Source organism: Struthio camelus, chromosome 8, assembly GCF_040807025.1.
Source record: "Struthio camelus isolate bStrCam1 chromosome 8, bStrCam1.hap1, whole genome shotgun sequence".
Classification (NCBI taxonomy): domain Eukaryota; kingdom Metazoa; phylum Chordata; class Aves; order Struthioniformes; family Struthionidae; genus Struthio; species Struthio camelus.
Window position 1 is genome coordinate 27,035,106 of NC_090949.1, and position 15,165 is coordinate 27,050,270.

General features: G+C 40.0%; 1 protein-coding gene across 1 annotated transcript in view; it reads right to left on the minus strand.

Moving 5' to 3' along the window:
- The window catches only part of EIF2B3 (eukaryotic translation initiation factor 2B subunit gamma), a 101,822-nt gene that overhangs the window by 48,379 nt on the left and 38,278 nt on the right, over window positions 1-15,165 (minus strand). Inside the window, exon 6 of the mRNA XM_068952941.1 lies at window positions 1,829-1,918. Coding sequence (XP_068809042.1) covers window positions 1,829-1,918 — 90 coding nt within the window. The remainder of the gene's footprint in view (window positions 1-1,828; window positions 1,919-15,165) is intronic.

Genomic DNA, 15,165 nt, shown 5'->3' on the forward strand with positions numbered 1-15,165 from the left:
ACTGCTTGCAATTGACTCTCACTCTCAATTTGACTGAATAATAAGCATGTATGTAATAAAGAGAACGAAGCAGCTACCTGCCACTAGTAACCCAAATGTTGCTATCAGGTCATACAAATGCTGTCTAATGGGAGCGTCACAGAAAATAAGAACAACTCCATGAAAAGAGTGAAGAGAGAGAATGATCTCTACAGAAAGGAAAAAGTCCTGGTCATACTTGCAAAAAGTCAATAGACTTTCTAAAGAGCCCTGGGAACGACTCTAGAAGCGGAAAGCAGAATTTCACTCTGCTGGCCTTGGTTAATATAAGGTAAAATCCTGCTTCTGACAAAGTCAAAGATCTCATCAGTTTCAATGGAAATTGCATAAAGCCTTGAAATCTGAAATTACCACTATTTATGCTTAGAGGCTTCATTGTGTCACCCACTGTGACATGTCTAACAAAGACTGTCCTTGTCCCATAGAACTAATGATCTAAATTCAAGACAGCATGAATTACGGGGGAAAGAGAACTGAATGTATGAAATGTCTAATATTTCAGAAATGTCTAATCCCAGCAAAACTAGATGGCTAGGATTTCAAGAAATGAGTTCTACATGTTATATTATGACAAAAGAAAGGAGTAAACACTACTTTACAATACCATATCATCTATAAGGACTTCAAAATGCCACTGGCTTTCTACTGAATAAAGGTCCTGTTCCATATTTACATTGCCTGCTGCTCCTGGAGCTTTCTCACCTTTCAAACACACTCCTATACACAAATGGGAACTGAAACTCCAATGACTTGTACAATGCCTCCACGTGCCAGTCACAGCAATGGATAAGCTCTACTCTTATGCATGGTAAGAAATTGTCCTGGGGGTTAATACAGATTTTCCACTTAACTTTAACTCACTCACAGAACCTTAATCTGGAAGCCATCCTTCAATCATGTATCCAGTTGAAGACTTGCATCACCAGAATTGTATACTATCAAGACTACCAGAAATTCCTTTTTTCCTCCCTCAGTGTTTTCTTACATGCCAGTTTATCTGCTAAGGAAAAGCACTATGAACACAACGCTTAGTTAACCCTTTTATCTTTCATCTTACTTAAAACGGTAGAAATTCTCTTGAGAACTCAGTGAGCATTCAATACGTATAGCAGGCAGGAGACAGCTACAAAAAGTCTAAGAGCTAGGAGTCATTCCAAAACTGAACTACATACTGTGAGGGGGTTGTTCATTTGTTTGTTTTTTAAAGATAAACAGGGTTTTTTTTTTTTGTCTGTTTCATGAAATATTATAGCTAAGATCCTTCTCCGCTTCCATAAATGGATATTTTTCTTACTCTCTGTGGGTGGTCTCAGAGTTTTGAGAGAGGAACACCACAAGCTAAAAACATAGGATGCTACAGAGATAGCCCACCTGCAGTGGTGGTGGGTGTGAAGGGAGAGAGAAAAGGTGATTTCAAAGGCCAAACAGACTGTGGTAGGGGAAATCAAAGGTCAGAAATGTATTCACAGCTCTAACAATGGGGGAGCCCTAGTGAAGTGAGCAGCCAAGGAGGACAGATACATTAGAAAAACAAGGGATGCAGAAAAGAGGCAAAAACTTTAGCCTTCACTTTTGCTATGAGATTTTTTTTAAAAAGATCTGAACAAGAAACTCAGACAACGTTTGACATTCTTCTCAGTGCAGTTAGTGTTTTAAAAACTGGCTTCTTTTACATTTCTATTTTATGCCAGCTGATTTAATGAAACAAATTTTCCTTTAAAAACTATAGTATGAACCATATGCCGGCATGAACACCTGCTGCTACCTCATGTTTTGCCAGGTGTCTTACCTGTTTTCTACAAGGAAGTCTACCACATATTTCTTCAGACAGTAGAGATGGGCATCCATTAGCCCTGTTCTGATGTGCATTCTAGGGTGCCTGGAAAAGAAAAAAAGGAAAGTCATAATGGAATTTTGCTTGACCATTTTAAAAAGTTTGACTTTGCAATTAAGTCAGTGGACAGTGAAAAGTTCACAAAGACAGATCTATTCCTGTCTATCTATTGCTGGATTAACAGAGAGGAGAACAGTGCCGGCTGCCACTACTGGACTGCGTCTATAAACTTACACCTGCTGGCTCTGGGTTGATCTGTTGCAAAAGCAAATACCTCCTCCAAGGAGTCTTACAAAAATAAGATGATGTAGCAGGAGTAAGTGGAAATTGCACATTGCTGGGCAGGAAGCCAAAGTAATGGGCCCAGAGTGCTAAAAGTTACAGTGGGTAATGTCAGGGTACAATAATTCAAAACTCCTGGCTAAGTGCCTGCCTTAATATGCAAGGCTGTGCATGTTCCACTAGCAAACACAACAACACTACTGTATTTTTTCCAACACTTCCTGGGGGGGGGGGGATGGGGACAGAGATTGGGGATGGTGTCTGCCCTCCTTTTCCTATACTGTGCATTGGAAACAACTGCCACAGTTCAATTACAGAGCATTTGCCTAGCCAGCCCAGTAAGATGGACACGGTCAGTGAAATTTTCTCTCATCATTAGCCAAACAGCCTTAAATAAGGAAGATCCACGGCATGTTAGCATTTCAGTAACTCAATCTCTAATAACTTCAAATCGCTGTTAAGAACAAAGCTCTAAAGCAGAAAGACTCATTTATTACTTCCTTTTGCGCGTTATCTGCTCTTGGTATAGAGTGGAAGCCTATAAACAACCTGTCTCAAAGAAGCCTGATATTTTATGCCAATACTGCTTTCCCTTCCACACACCTGTAACCTCATTTTAGAGCGTTCTGGGTGTCTGAACGCCCTCCACTACTTCTCAGGGCAGAAAAGTCACGGAAGTATTTAGCGTGTAGGTGCTACAAGCTTGGGCTGTTTGATACCTGTAATTAGACTTGTGATCTTCAGGGAAGGGTATTAAGGAGAAAAAAATTTCGATCCACACCTGTAACTGCCTGTATTTTCAGTTTTTCTCCTTTGATGCCTGAACTTCATAATGAAGTTCGAATCAACTATATCATCAGTATATTCCATCTGGTCTTTGCTCTCTTACTCTAGGATGTTATAAAGTCAGATGTTTGTGATCAAGATCACTTTCTTTCACTTTTATTATTTTGCTAGCTCAGTAGAGGGATCACTCACAGCATCTGAAGCTAATGCGTACTTAGTAAACCAATACTAGCATGCAGGAATGTTTATTAACACCAAAGCTACTGATAATATCAGGTGTTCTAGCAAGCCATTTTTCAGTGTGTTTCTCTCGATTAATGAATTGAATGACCAAAGTATTTAAGTGGTAACATTTTAGAATTTAGATGGTATTTCTCAAGTAAGTCATGCAGTTCAAGCTAGGCATATTATTAACTACAGGGACAATCTCCTTAAGTCCCATTTGCAAAGGAAAGTTCTTATAATAATAGTATAACACTGGCAGTAAAGTAGGTTGTACTCAAAAATGATATATACGCTTTTAGCAGATTACTTCATTAACAAAACATGAGCTCACCTAGCAATGCTCCAGTACTGATGTTATCAGTGACCCAGATGTTGCTGCGGAAGCCAGCCCAAATAACAACGTTCCTTATGCAAAGAGGATAAGGAATGCACTAATGCATAATGCAGTCTTGCATTTGGAAGTCAGCAGACTCCCTCCTGCTCTGCATCCTGAGGATGGTTTCAACATTTTGTGTATTTGTAAAAGATGGAGAATTTTTCACATTTTCTCCCAGAAAAAGTGCTGCCTGGTATTCATTATATTGTATACATGAATATAAAAGCTTACTGTAATGACTGAAAAGTGGAAAGAGATGGAGCAGGCAGGAAAAAGCAGGGAAAATTAATAAAACAATGAAAGAAGGAAAGAGGCATAAAAAAACTGAAACGGAAAAGGAAACAAAGCAGGAAGGTGAGGGAAACGTGAGCAAAGAAAACAATTCTTAGCTTGAAGATGACAAACAGGACACAGCTTCTTCAGTGCCAGAATGCCACCAGGCTTTCCCTCCCTATTCAAGTTCTATAACACCTCCCTCCACCCTTAAACATAAGGCAAGGCGTGAAGGCTACAAAGGGAGACATCAAGAGGAGGAGTGTAAAACAGAAACTCCTCAAAAAATGCTGGTTCTGTTGCCAGTTGTGTGTGTGTGGCTTTCATATACCCCGTCTCCCCACCTGCAAGCTGGAATAACTCTATTTAGCTACACGGCAGGGTCCTGAGGATTTGCTAGCTGAGGTTTGCACAGTATTTGCATACAGATACAGTTTTACTGCAGCTAAGCAACGTTATAACCAAGTTCTGCAAAATCAGTGAAAGCAGACAAACAGTAGCGCAGCGCTATCCTGCTTGTGGCTCCATCACAAGAAGTACAGTCAGGCAAGGAGATGTACTGAAACACCCCCCCCCCCCCAAGTTAGCTTTCAGTGTTGCTTATACTAACAATAACGGAACATCACGCTGGACAGGAGGGAGGTCCCACAACGAAAATCCTCTGAAATACAGACCACCTAAGTGATTTGCAACAGAATAGTCCCATAGATTAATATCATAATCACAGCTTCAAAGGTCAATCAGGCAAGTTTGGGCACATGCATAAACAAAGCTGTGATTTCTGTAAACTAGACTCAAGGAGAGAATAGCCACACTAAGCCAGACTGATAAGAGTACTCTATCATAACAAGCCACTAAAAATGACACTAATTTTCATCGACTAGTGCTTAAGCCAGTTTATCTTCAGGTAAAAGAAAAGGAGGCAAGTAATCTAACAGATAACAACTAACTCCATCACCATTTCAAATGAGCATCTGGTTACCAATATTGAAAGCCACACTTCTCATGCCTCTGATCTCTCTCTCCATCAGCTAATCTTTACAACATATGAAAAATGAGCCAGTCACAAGGAACAGCTGATACAGAGAGAATCAAATAACAAACAGTGCATGTGCTGAGAGCTGATGCACCTAGACTTACCAGTCTGAGGAAGATAACACAGAATGCTTTTAATTATATCATCAAAGCAACAGAGAAGGTACGAGGAGGGGCCAGCTGCAGATGGTAAGTGTTAATGAATGCTGGGTTGAGTAGTTTATCAAAAGAAAATGACTGGATATATATCTGAGAGGATCACTATAGAGATGAAAGTTGTAACAGCCATTGTTGGAGCTCTTTAATGAGCTAGGAATGTCAAATGTGAACTCTCGCTCCGAATCATACCAATTACTAAATGAAGTTTGGTTCAATCTAGCAAATGTAATCAAGCACAAGTCATTAAAACACGCGGTAAAACTCCCATTGGCTCTGCCATTCTAGTGGCTATTGTGGTGTGTGCTTACATGCAAGGGAAGGGGCTGCTCCCAGTTGCAAGCTCTGTGTGTTATGTTAAGTGATGGCAGATTTTAGCCCTAATGATGAGGCATGGAGGGCTCCCTGGCAGAAAGTTGACAACGAGGAGGCTCAGAAAGATCTGCTGAGAAGTCAGGGAAAGATCAGCAAATAAAAGAGCAATTTCCAAGAATGTAATTTTATGTGTAAAATTAGCTTTTATTAGCACATAATTCCACAAAATCCTGACACGGGACGAGGGTGCATAGAGGTCTGCAAGAGTCCGTAAAGAGGTTTGTGCACGTAATTCCTCACACACCATTGTGAAATAATAAGCAGTACTAACAGGATTGATGCATGCTTCATACATAGCATTACTTTGAAAGGGGAGCCCTGAGCTTTTTCTTCCCGATAACCTCTCTCAGGATTTCCTCCCTCAGGGAAATCAACCACTGATAGAGCAAACTTCCCCTGTTTAAAGGCAAAAAGACGGACAATTGTTTCAACTGTAAACTAATTAAGAGAGATTACTGCCAAGAGCTGGAGGTTCAAACTGGCCCTGCGCTCCCACTGACAGTGGGCTAATGCCAGGCTAGGGTCAAAATCATAAATCTGAGGGGAGCACACACAATGCTTAAAGCCAAAAAGCCTCTCTACTAAGCATGGGATATTGCCACATTAACCTCACCACCTCCCAAATAAACTAGCTGAGAAAGAGAAATCCCATGGCTTCTTTCCCTTTAACTTCATACAGCTGCTGATGAAAAATATGAAGGTCTTTAAATAAGCTCAAAGACCTGGGGCTATCTGTACTCTGATCTGAGCACTGACACAGTGAAAAACCATCATAACTACAATGATTAATCTGGCTTCTGCAGTGATACGCGAATTATGTCCCCATACCTCTAAAAAATAAAAGCACAATAAGTGCAAACTACACATTCAACACTCATTTCTTTTCTAATTAAATCACACACAGCTCATATAGTCTGTGCAGCCAGTCTACCGCATTCTCCGTATGTGCTGTATTCTTACACGAAGTGCACCATCTAATCCAAACGCAGTGCTGACCCTTGATTGTCTGCATGGTGGAGGTGTTCTCACGTTGACATAAAACCAGCATACAGATCAACACTAAAAGAAGTCTTGTAGCAAAAGCTGCCAGACCACCTTTAATGTCTCAAGCATTCCTACTTTTAAAGAAAAAAAATCCCTAAATCACATTGCTCATTTATGGGACAGCTCTTGGCTGTAAACTCACTAATAATAAAAGACCACTGTTATGTTGGCTCTTCAAAATCCCATACACCTTATGACCTTAATTTTACATAGTGCTTTTGGCCAAAAAGATCCCAAAGCACTTAGCAAAATGAATATCCTTACTGTATCCAAGGTCCACTTTGCCCACCAGTGAAATGCTGCCACCTCTGGGCTGAACAGCAGCAGCTGTAGACAGTGCGTAGCACAACTTCAACAATTTCTGGGCCACCCTGCAAAATTCTGCTCAGTCGCTTGTTTTCTGCTAGACTTTAAAGGAGGGTTGAATAAAGTTTTAACTAGATTGGTGCAGTTTCTGGAGTGGCACAACTGGTTCTGTGCGTGATACGAGGAGTAATATTTCAGTGGCATAGGAGAGCTTGGAGCAGAGAGGAAAGGGGCACAGGCTGGCAGAAATGCACTTCCCCAAGATGGAAGGCGGCACAGGCTACTAGTACTTGCATTACAAAACGTGCCATGGGCCCCATGACCCTGACCTCTGTTTCCAAGCTCAGAGACACCCCAGGCTCTCCTTGTTTCTCCTCCCCTGATTTTGTAACAACCTCAGTTACAAAGACAAGGGGGAAAGCCATGCTTTGGTCCCTTAAGGACCTGGGAAGGGAGGACTTGCCACATTCACAGCTGAACTCTAACATCAGATGCCCATTAAACCGCCAGGAGACACCTCTGATGACTACCTAAGGAGAACACAATATCCCTTCCTTTGGGCTGTTACTTCTAAAGAGATACTGCATCAGGAGTGGGAAGCACTTAAAAGTCAAAACATTTTATTGATCCAATGAGCTAAGCTGCTTGAAAGTCTTCTGACTAATAAATATTTCTAATTTAAAACCTTCCCCGCATGCCATTACATTTGTAATATACCCATGAGACATAACCTATGAACTGACAAAAATATGCTGCAAACTTTTTGGTAAAGGAACCTACTTTCATTGATAGCCAAAGATTAAATCATTTTATCTGGAACAGAGAGTATAGGTTAACACTCAGTACACAGGATTAACATTTGTTTCAGGTTAGAAATGGTTTATAATAAGCCAGTGTGACCTCCTGTAGAAAAGAGTCGTTACCTTGACACCAGCCTCGTGCTTTAACGTTGCCATCTCCTCGACTTCGAAGCTGAACAGCTAGGGGTTCTGATGGCTGCGCTGCCAACTCATCCATGACCTTATACAAATTGTTTTTCTTTGCCCCGCTTCAGTTTCCCCATATAAAAAAAAATGAGAATAATAGTAATTCTTTACCCACCCCCAAATCAGAGAAATGCTCCCTGGCAGATGCATGGCTGTGTCGCTGGCTGCACGTGCATCCCCCCGAGCACACACTGGACACAGCTGCTGGGGAAGGCATTTACCTCCACCTGAATCTAAGAGTCTTCTCTGCCATACCAACTATACCAGCTACAACTATATAATCTAACAACTATAGAAAGTAATGCCAGAATCAGGTCTCCCCACAACCACCCTACTCTGTTTTCTCTTTCTCCACCCTCCACTGAAACAAGCAGTTTGTATAAATCTTATAGCAGATACTCTTCTACTAGATGCAACTCTGCCAGAAGACCCCAAGTTGCCATGTAGAAACCGGGAAAGCAACAGAGAGAGAGACCAAACTGATGAGCACAGAGTTCAGTATGAACAGAATACACTGCAAAAGAGGTAAGGCATTGTGGGAGAGACATTATTAATAGGTTTTACCCTTGAGCTCTGGCAGCTACTTGTTCTATACACAGAGGAAAAGAATTAATCAAGCCTTGCATGTAAAGGTTCTTTCTATAGTTTGCCAAAATATTTAAAGCAGTATATACAAAGTGTAAGCTTTATTATTATATGCATTCAATGTAATCATCTTATGCTACAGTTAAGGCCAGGATGACAATAAAATACTTTATTGTACACTATAACTGATTCAATTCCAACAGAACAGGACATGGCTTAGTCACTTTGGTTCAGATCTGGTATTTGAGCTTATTTTTCTTATGTTGGGCTGAACTATGATTTAAGAGATTTAATCAAGCTTTGGGAAATGCTTTTTGTTAAACAAGGAGAAAGAGCTAGATGTCTGCACCTGGTAAGCTTAATTTCCAAATTTCAGCTCATTTTGCTTCCTGCTTAATGGAAATTCACGTTAGTAAATAATAATTCCCTAAAATCACCAAGGCTGAAAGGATGACAACACATACGAAGAACAAGTTTTAAGCAAACAGCTGAAGCTGGAGAATTGTACAGAGGCTACTGAAGAACAGCAGCTCCTGCTGATCCCTCCTACGCCAATTCCCAAGGGGCTAAACAGTAGACATATGATATATTTTCTTAAATCAAATAATTACAGTAAATGCATGGGAAACAGTGAAACTAAATACTAGGTCAAAGCTGTAGGTCACTAGCAATATATAGCTTAAACACAGCAAGGCTGCCACAATTTCTTTATGTCACTGGCCTAGACCCAAAGACAAACAAAACAGTACCCAGAACAACGTAACTCACTGGTCAGAGCCTTGCTGGATAAGGCGCAAAAGACATTCTGTGCCTCCCAGGTGAGGTGGATTTTACTAGTGGCTAGAATTTATGATCTGCGATCTGCAAATACAGTAAGGTCCCTGCCTACCTTCAGACTACTAAAACACATAGTCAGAAAGAACCTCTCACCCCACCCAATCCTCTATTGCAAGTAAAATCAGAAGTGGAAAAGCCAAGGTGAAAATAAGTATTTCCCTTTCACAATGCAGTGCCCAGAAGCAGGACAAACCAACGCTGTCACACATACCTTTAGATTTCCCATTGTGAATAACCTTCCAGATACCTCATGAAAGCCACCTTCTTCTGTACCATCAGTTTACCAGAATTAAAAATCCCTCTTGTAACCTGTTACTGTGCACAGGCCATACCTGATGGCTCACTTTCCTCTGGTAGGATCTTCAACTGAAAAGCAAATGGGCTTCTCTGACAGAATTTGCACGTCTCTGAGTCCTTGTTTAGAAGATATGTGCATTCAAACCATCACATTTGTAAAAGTCAGCCAGCATTCTCCTTTTAAAATACAAACTAGAAGGCAATGCCTGCAAACTCCATTGCATTATATTTACATCTCTTTCCACAGTTAAATTTCATGGGACCCAAGAACGACCCGCCCAAGCTATTAAGGTTAGAAGGAAGAACAGACGGAGAGAACACAAGATAGAAGAAAAGAACACATCCAATCTTTATATCTTAAGCATTATTCAGCAATGCACGTTTTGTGTTAGACAGACAGACAAAGCAGTGTGTGGCTCCCCCGAACACTTAGAGTCTAGAAAGCAAGGAGGAAGACACAAGCTTTGAATCCAAAGAAGGGGAGGGAAAAAAAAGTGTTTTGTTTTAAGTTACTGAAAACCACCTAAATCTAGCCCATGTAGGACGTCCTCTGCAGTAAATCTGGCAATGCTCATTTCCTTCATCTACAGTAAGTGAATTACTCTTAGCTCCTGCTCCTTGAGGCTCTGTAGCTTCCTAGACTGATGCTTTGACCTGTGTTTCCTTTTGATTTCCCCCTGGAACCTACTGCTTCTGTCTAACTTGATTCATGACAAGGTTTTAGTCATACCTATTCACATCTCAACTCCAGTTTACACGTGGACGCTTTAGCATTAATAACACGGTAACCACTCTTTGTCCTGACAAGATCTTAACAGACAACTATAAATGTCAAGTATTGAATCAGTTAATGAAAACAGCTTCATCTTAGCCAAAAATTAAAAGAAAGTGGGTACAGAACTAGACTCCACCACCACTGCAGAAGGAGCCTGGCTATGGTGGCCAGGACACTGACTGGTTCACATATAAGACAAAATACATTTTAGGGAAAACTACAGTAATATATTAGCAGCTTGAATGCTGCTTCCCTACAGAAAAACAGAGGAGTTTCCTGGCTTGGCTAGGCTACAGTAGTGACTCAGTCAACGTATTCAGACACATCCATAGACACATGCTAGTCTGCATTTAGGGCAACATCAACCCCGAGCCATGAGACTTCTCAGCACAGACAGCCGTCAGGGCTAGGGACAATGCCAGCATTAGAATACAGCCCAATTCTGCCGTGAAGAAATCCTGAGTGATATGAACATCACATACGAAACACTAGGATATTTACATTCCTTTCTAGTTTCAAAGGAAATGCTACTATTTAATTCGTCAACTAATATTTTGACAGTCAAATAAGAACTTCATTAAAACAAAGCCTTGCAATTAAATAATACAGCATTCTTTTCATAGTGTGGCAGCTGAATTTAAAACCAAAGGAAAGTTTAAATCAGATGGAAATCAATTGCAGAGAACTCCTGTTCTTTCAGCTCAAAAGAACTTTGAGTAACTATTTCAACAGCTAACTGGCATTTTACAAAACACCATCAGAAATATCGTGGGATGATGAACATGAGCATCAGAAAAAAACCCACAATTCAAAAAAAACACACACCAACCCACTCAGGAAAATCTATTGTTACCACAAGAAGGGTAAAACATCCACCCAAAGTCCAAATATACATTTTTTAAACAAGTAATTACAGTGGTTAGAACCACATTGGATTAGTCTCTGGTTAAACTAGATTACTCATGATTTAAAATTTCCAGATTTTTTAATAGCTATAACAGAAGTTGCTGCATCATATTACTTAGTATAAGAAACTATGCTTACACCTAAAATGCTTTCAGGAAGACGTAAGGTCGGAGCACTACAACATTAAACCCCAACCGAACATAAACATAAATATACACCACATACTAAGGACAGGGTTGGATTTCTAAAATCTTTCTCATCTTTCCTCAATTAATAGGATCTGAATAACAGCTTAAGGCTGGGTAGGAGGACTTTTTCCCCCCTTTTTGCACAGCAATCACAGTGACAACTAGAATGTCACAGTGGGCAGAAGAAAATCCTGGCAAATTCAATGCAGTGGGCCAGCATTTTGAGCAGTAAGTTAGCTTCCTTCTCTTGGATGAGAAACTTTGTGCAAACGAGAGCGTCGTTCTGCACATCCCAGCGTGTGCTAATGCACTTAATACAGAAGGTGGGTTGTGAGGGAGCTCCTCTGTAATAAATACAAGAGACAGTCATTGTTCATTTAAAAAAACATTCTTAAAGGAAAAGTTGTCCTGACAGCTAATAAGACACTGCTCATTAGTGTATTTTCACAGTGTAAATACTGATACAATTTTTTTTGTAGCAATTGCAAAGCCCAGTTTTTGGCTAAAACTAGCAAGTGTCTTACGGCTGTGATAAGGGGACATTGGCACACTACTTGTTTAGAGATATAGCTCGGTTTCAGCAAGGAAGTAGGCAGGAGAAATGTTATTAATCCAGACTTTATGGTCCCTAATAACAAAAGCTGTAGTACAGAACCATTTTCACTGCTGATCACAAGCTGGGATTGAAAAGCAAAAGGAGAAGATGGCAACTGAGCCCTCCATCGAGTATGCCATTTGAGGCAGTGATTTAGACATCACTGAACAGAGGCAATAAACTGGCCAGGGTGAAGGGCCGAATTCGGATGCCTCTATAATTTGCTTTTAGAGTAACTCTCTCTACAAAGGCTACAGCAGCAACAAATGCAATCCTTCTTTACAAGGGAAAACCCATGGCAGGACAATTTCTTCACCCTGAAACACATAGCATAACAAAAAGAAAACGTGTATTGGATGATCTGAAAATTATCATTTACAATTTTATGGCAACCTCAGATACTACTAAAACAACACAACTCATATTCTCTTCTTGCTTGGAAGAGACCGGGACTATTCCCTGTCTGTGGTTGTGGACTGCTTCAGTATTATCCAACTGCATAAAAGAAACTAGTGTCAAAATTAAGTTTTAAATGGCTTGAGGTTTATAAGGAATTAAAGAAGGAAAAATTAAATTTGAAACTCTGCTTGTTTACTAGCACTAATTAAATATGCCAGATTTCTGGGCAAGCTTCCTAGCCTGTGGCTACTATGTTACTGGCTTGTAAAACAGTCAACAAGTACAAGAGTACAAAGCACAAATACAATAACAGAGATTCACGCACAGTCCTGCTTTTGGCTCGTAAAGAAAAAATGTATTAGGAACAATCTGGAACTATAAAGACCTGTGCTAACTCTCTAGACTGTATTAGCAATATAAAAAGACCCGAGTCTACAATCGTTGCTTTTTGCAGAGAACAGTATTAAACCAGAGAGAGTTAAGAAGCAATGAGCAACAAACAAAATGAACAGGAAGCCTTAAAAGACTAGTGTTATGTTTGCTGGAAAAATCTCACGCTTCTGACCCTGCTCCCAATATATTTTGTTATTAAAAATAAAAAGGAGTTGTGGTACTTCAAAATGAGAAGTGGGCCTGATTATTCTAACCAAGGAAGCTGCACTCCTAACAAAAAATAGATTTTATATTTATTTAGAAATTCACTAGAAGATAGGTTCATTTCTGAAATGTCAGATTTAATGAAAGCAAGGACCATAGCCATAATCGTATAACCCATTTAGGTTCTAAATTCTTAGGATAGGTCTTTTTGTTCTGCATTTTAAATGAACTTTCACAATGTGTCCATAGGCTGTGAAGAAACTATAAACTAACCAAGAACGAACAAACTAAAGCCAACTTCAGCTTAAATAGAGCCTCATCTCAGTACGCAAGGGAAAGGAAACAGACTAAAAAGTAATGGTACCTGCACCACCCACAGGTAGGTAAGGGCGGGAGGAGGGACTGTAAGATCCCATGGCCTAAATGCTGTTCTTTGTACCTCTTTCTTTGAGGAAAAGCTTCCCATTTACTTTCAGTGGCTGAAGCAGCCACTTCTACAAAAGTGGCTAACAATTCTTAATGAAGAAACCCTTGAAAACAATTTGCTGCCTTGACAGCTTCAAACACCCTTTGAAGGGTGAACCTTCAACCTGAAAAGCCTTTTACACTTACTCTGAAATTAGTGTGTGTTTCCATTGTACAGTAGCACTGCTCAACTTTAAGGAAACCAGGAATTATGCTTCAATAAAAATCCAGCCACACAAATATTCTGCTATAAAAATAAAAGCATAAACATATAACTCCCCAACTTCCAGAATCACGCATGTGAAGCGGAGGGAAACGATATAAAAATAACAAGGTTTTTGTTTATATCTGAGATTTACAAGAGCAATTCCAGAAACTAAGTTCTTCTAGGGAGGCATTGATTTAATTAGCCTGCCTAGCACACTTTACTCGTATTCAGAGCTATGACGTACGTTGATAAAAAGAAACAAATACACAACGGATACACATAAGATCATTTGCTAAACTTATATGCCCAGGTGCAGATAAGAATTCTCAAACACACTCCCATGAGCTCTTCCCCTACACGCAAATGATACTTTTTCCAGATATACAAACTATGCATGTTTTCAATTAAAAACATGACTGAATCAATTGAATCACATATTCTTGCAAACCAGACAAAAATCAAATACAAGTTAAAGTCCTGAAGGATTTTCTGGAGGTACAAATCAGACAGTACAACATTTCCATTCCTAGTAAAAAGGATAACCTCTCCTTTCCAGCTGAAGCTAGAAGTGACCCAGCAGCGCATAAAAAGATGCTGTTGCTTGGCAGTGAATTAGCTACGTTAATAAAAGATACTCAGAAAATATAAACGTAACTGGTAAAAATCTCAGTTTAGCAAGTAACAGTAAAACACTTGCTTTGTACATTCTGGTAACAGTTAATCTCAACTGATCATTTTATATTAAGACCTATTTTGGGTCTTACTATCCAACTGGATGACAAAGTTATGTCTTTAGAGACACGAGCATGGGATTCTACTCAGGACATTAACAGTGGCAGATAGGGGGATGTTATTTAAGGTAATGAACCAGACTGCTAAGAATGGGTTCTCATACACTTTTTTCATTGTATCTTGATCCATATTGGCACAAATTTTGTCTAGCTGTCCTTCCTCATATTAGATTTAGAAGACCAAACATCCCAGAATTTTTAGAACAAGTATTAACTTTAAATAAGAAGGTACCATCTACTTTTAGAGATAAAGCTCACGTCCAAGTCAGTGCCTACCTGCAAGGAACGCTTCTGAGGCTCAGGAATCTCTTTCCTTTGTTTAACTTCATCCAGCTCTCCATACCCACGCTCTACCCAGCCTGCAGCAAGCAGGGATCGACAGCTTTGACCAGTAAACAACTCACACTTTGAAATCAGTTCAGCCTTTGCAAAGATACGGCCCTGCCATCTTTCACCTGCATGCACTGCAATTGTCCTTGATTATCACACATGGGCAGCACGCTTCTGGTTGCAGCCTCAGATTGCTCTAAGGCAGTACTGTCCCACAATCCCCATTAGTTTTAATTGTTTTTACTGTGAACAGTTCAATTCAGCTTTCATCTCTCCACCATACAATAACTTTCCAAAATAACTGACCACCGATGAAGATGACTCACCAGCTACATGTCAGCATATCTGAAAACCTTAGGACACAGCACTGTCCTAAGACATCTAGCCTCTGGATACTTGCATTGAGACTTCCTTAAATTAAAACTCAGGTTTTCTTACTGCTATTGTAAGAAAAGTCGAAATCAACAGTAGTACA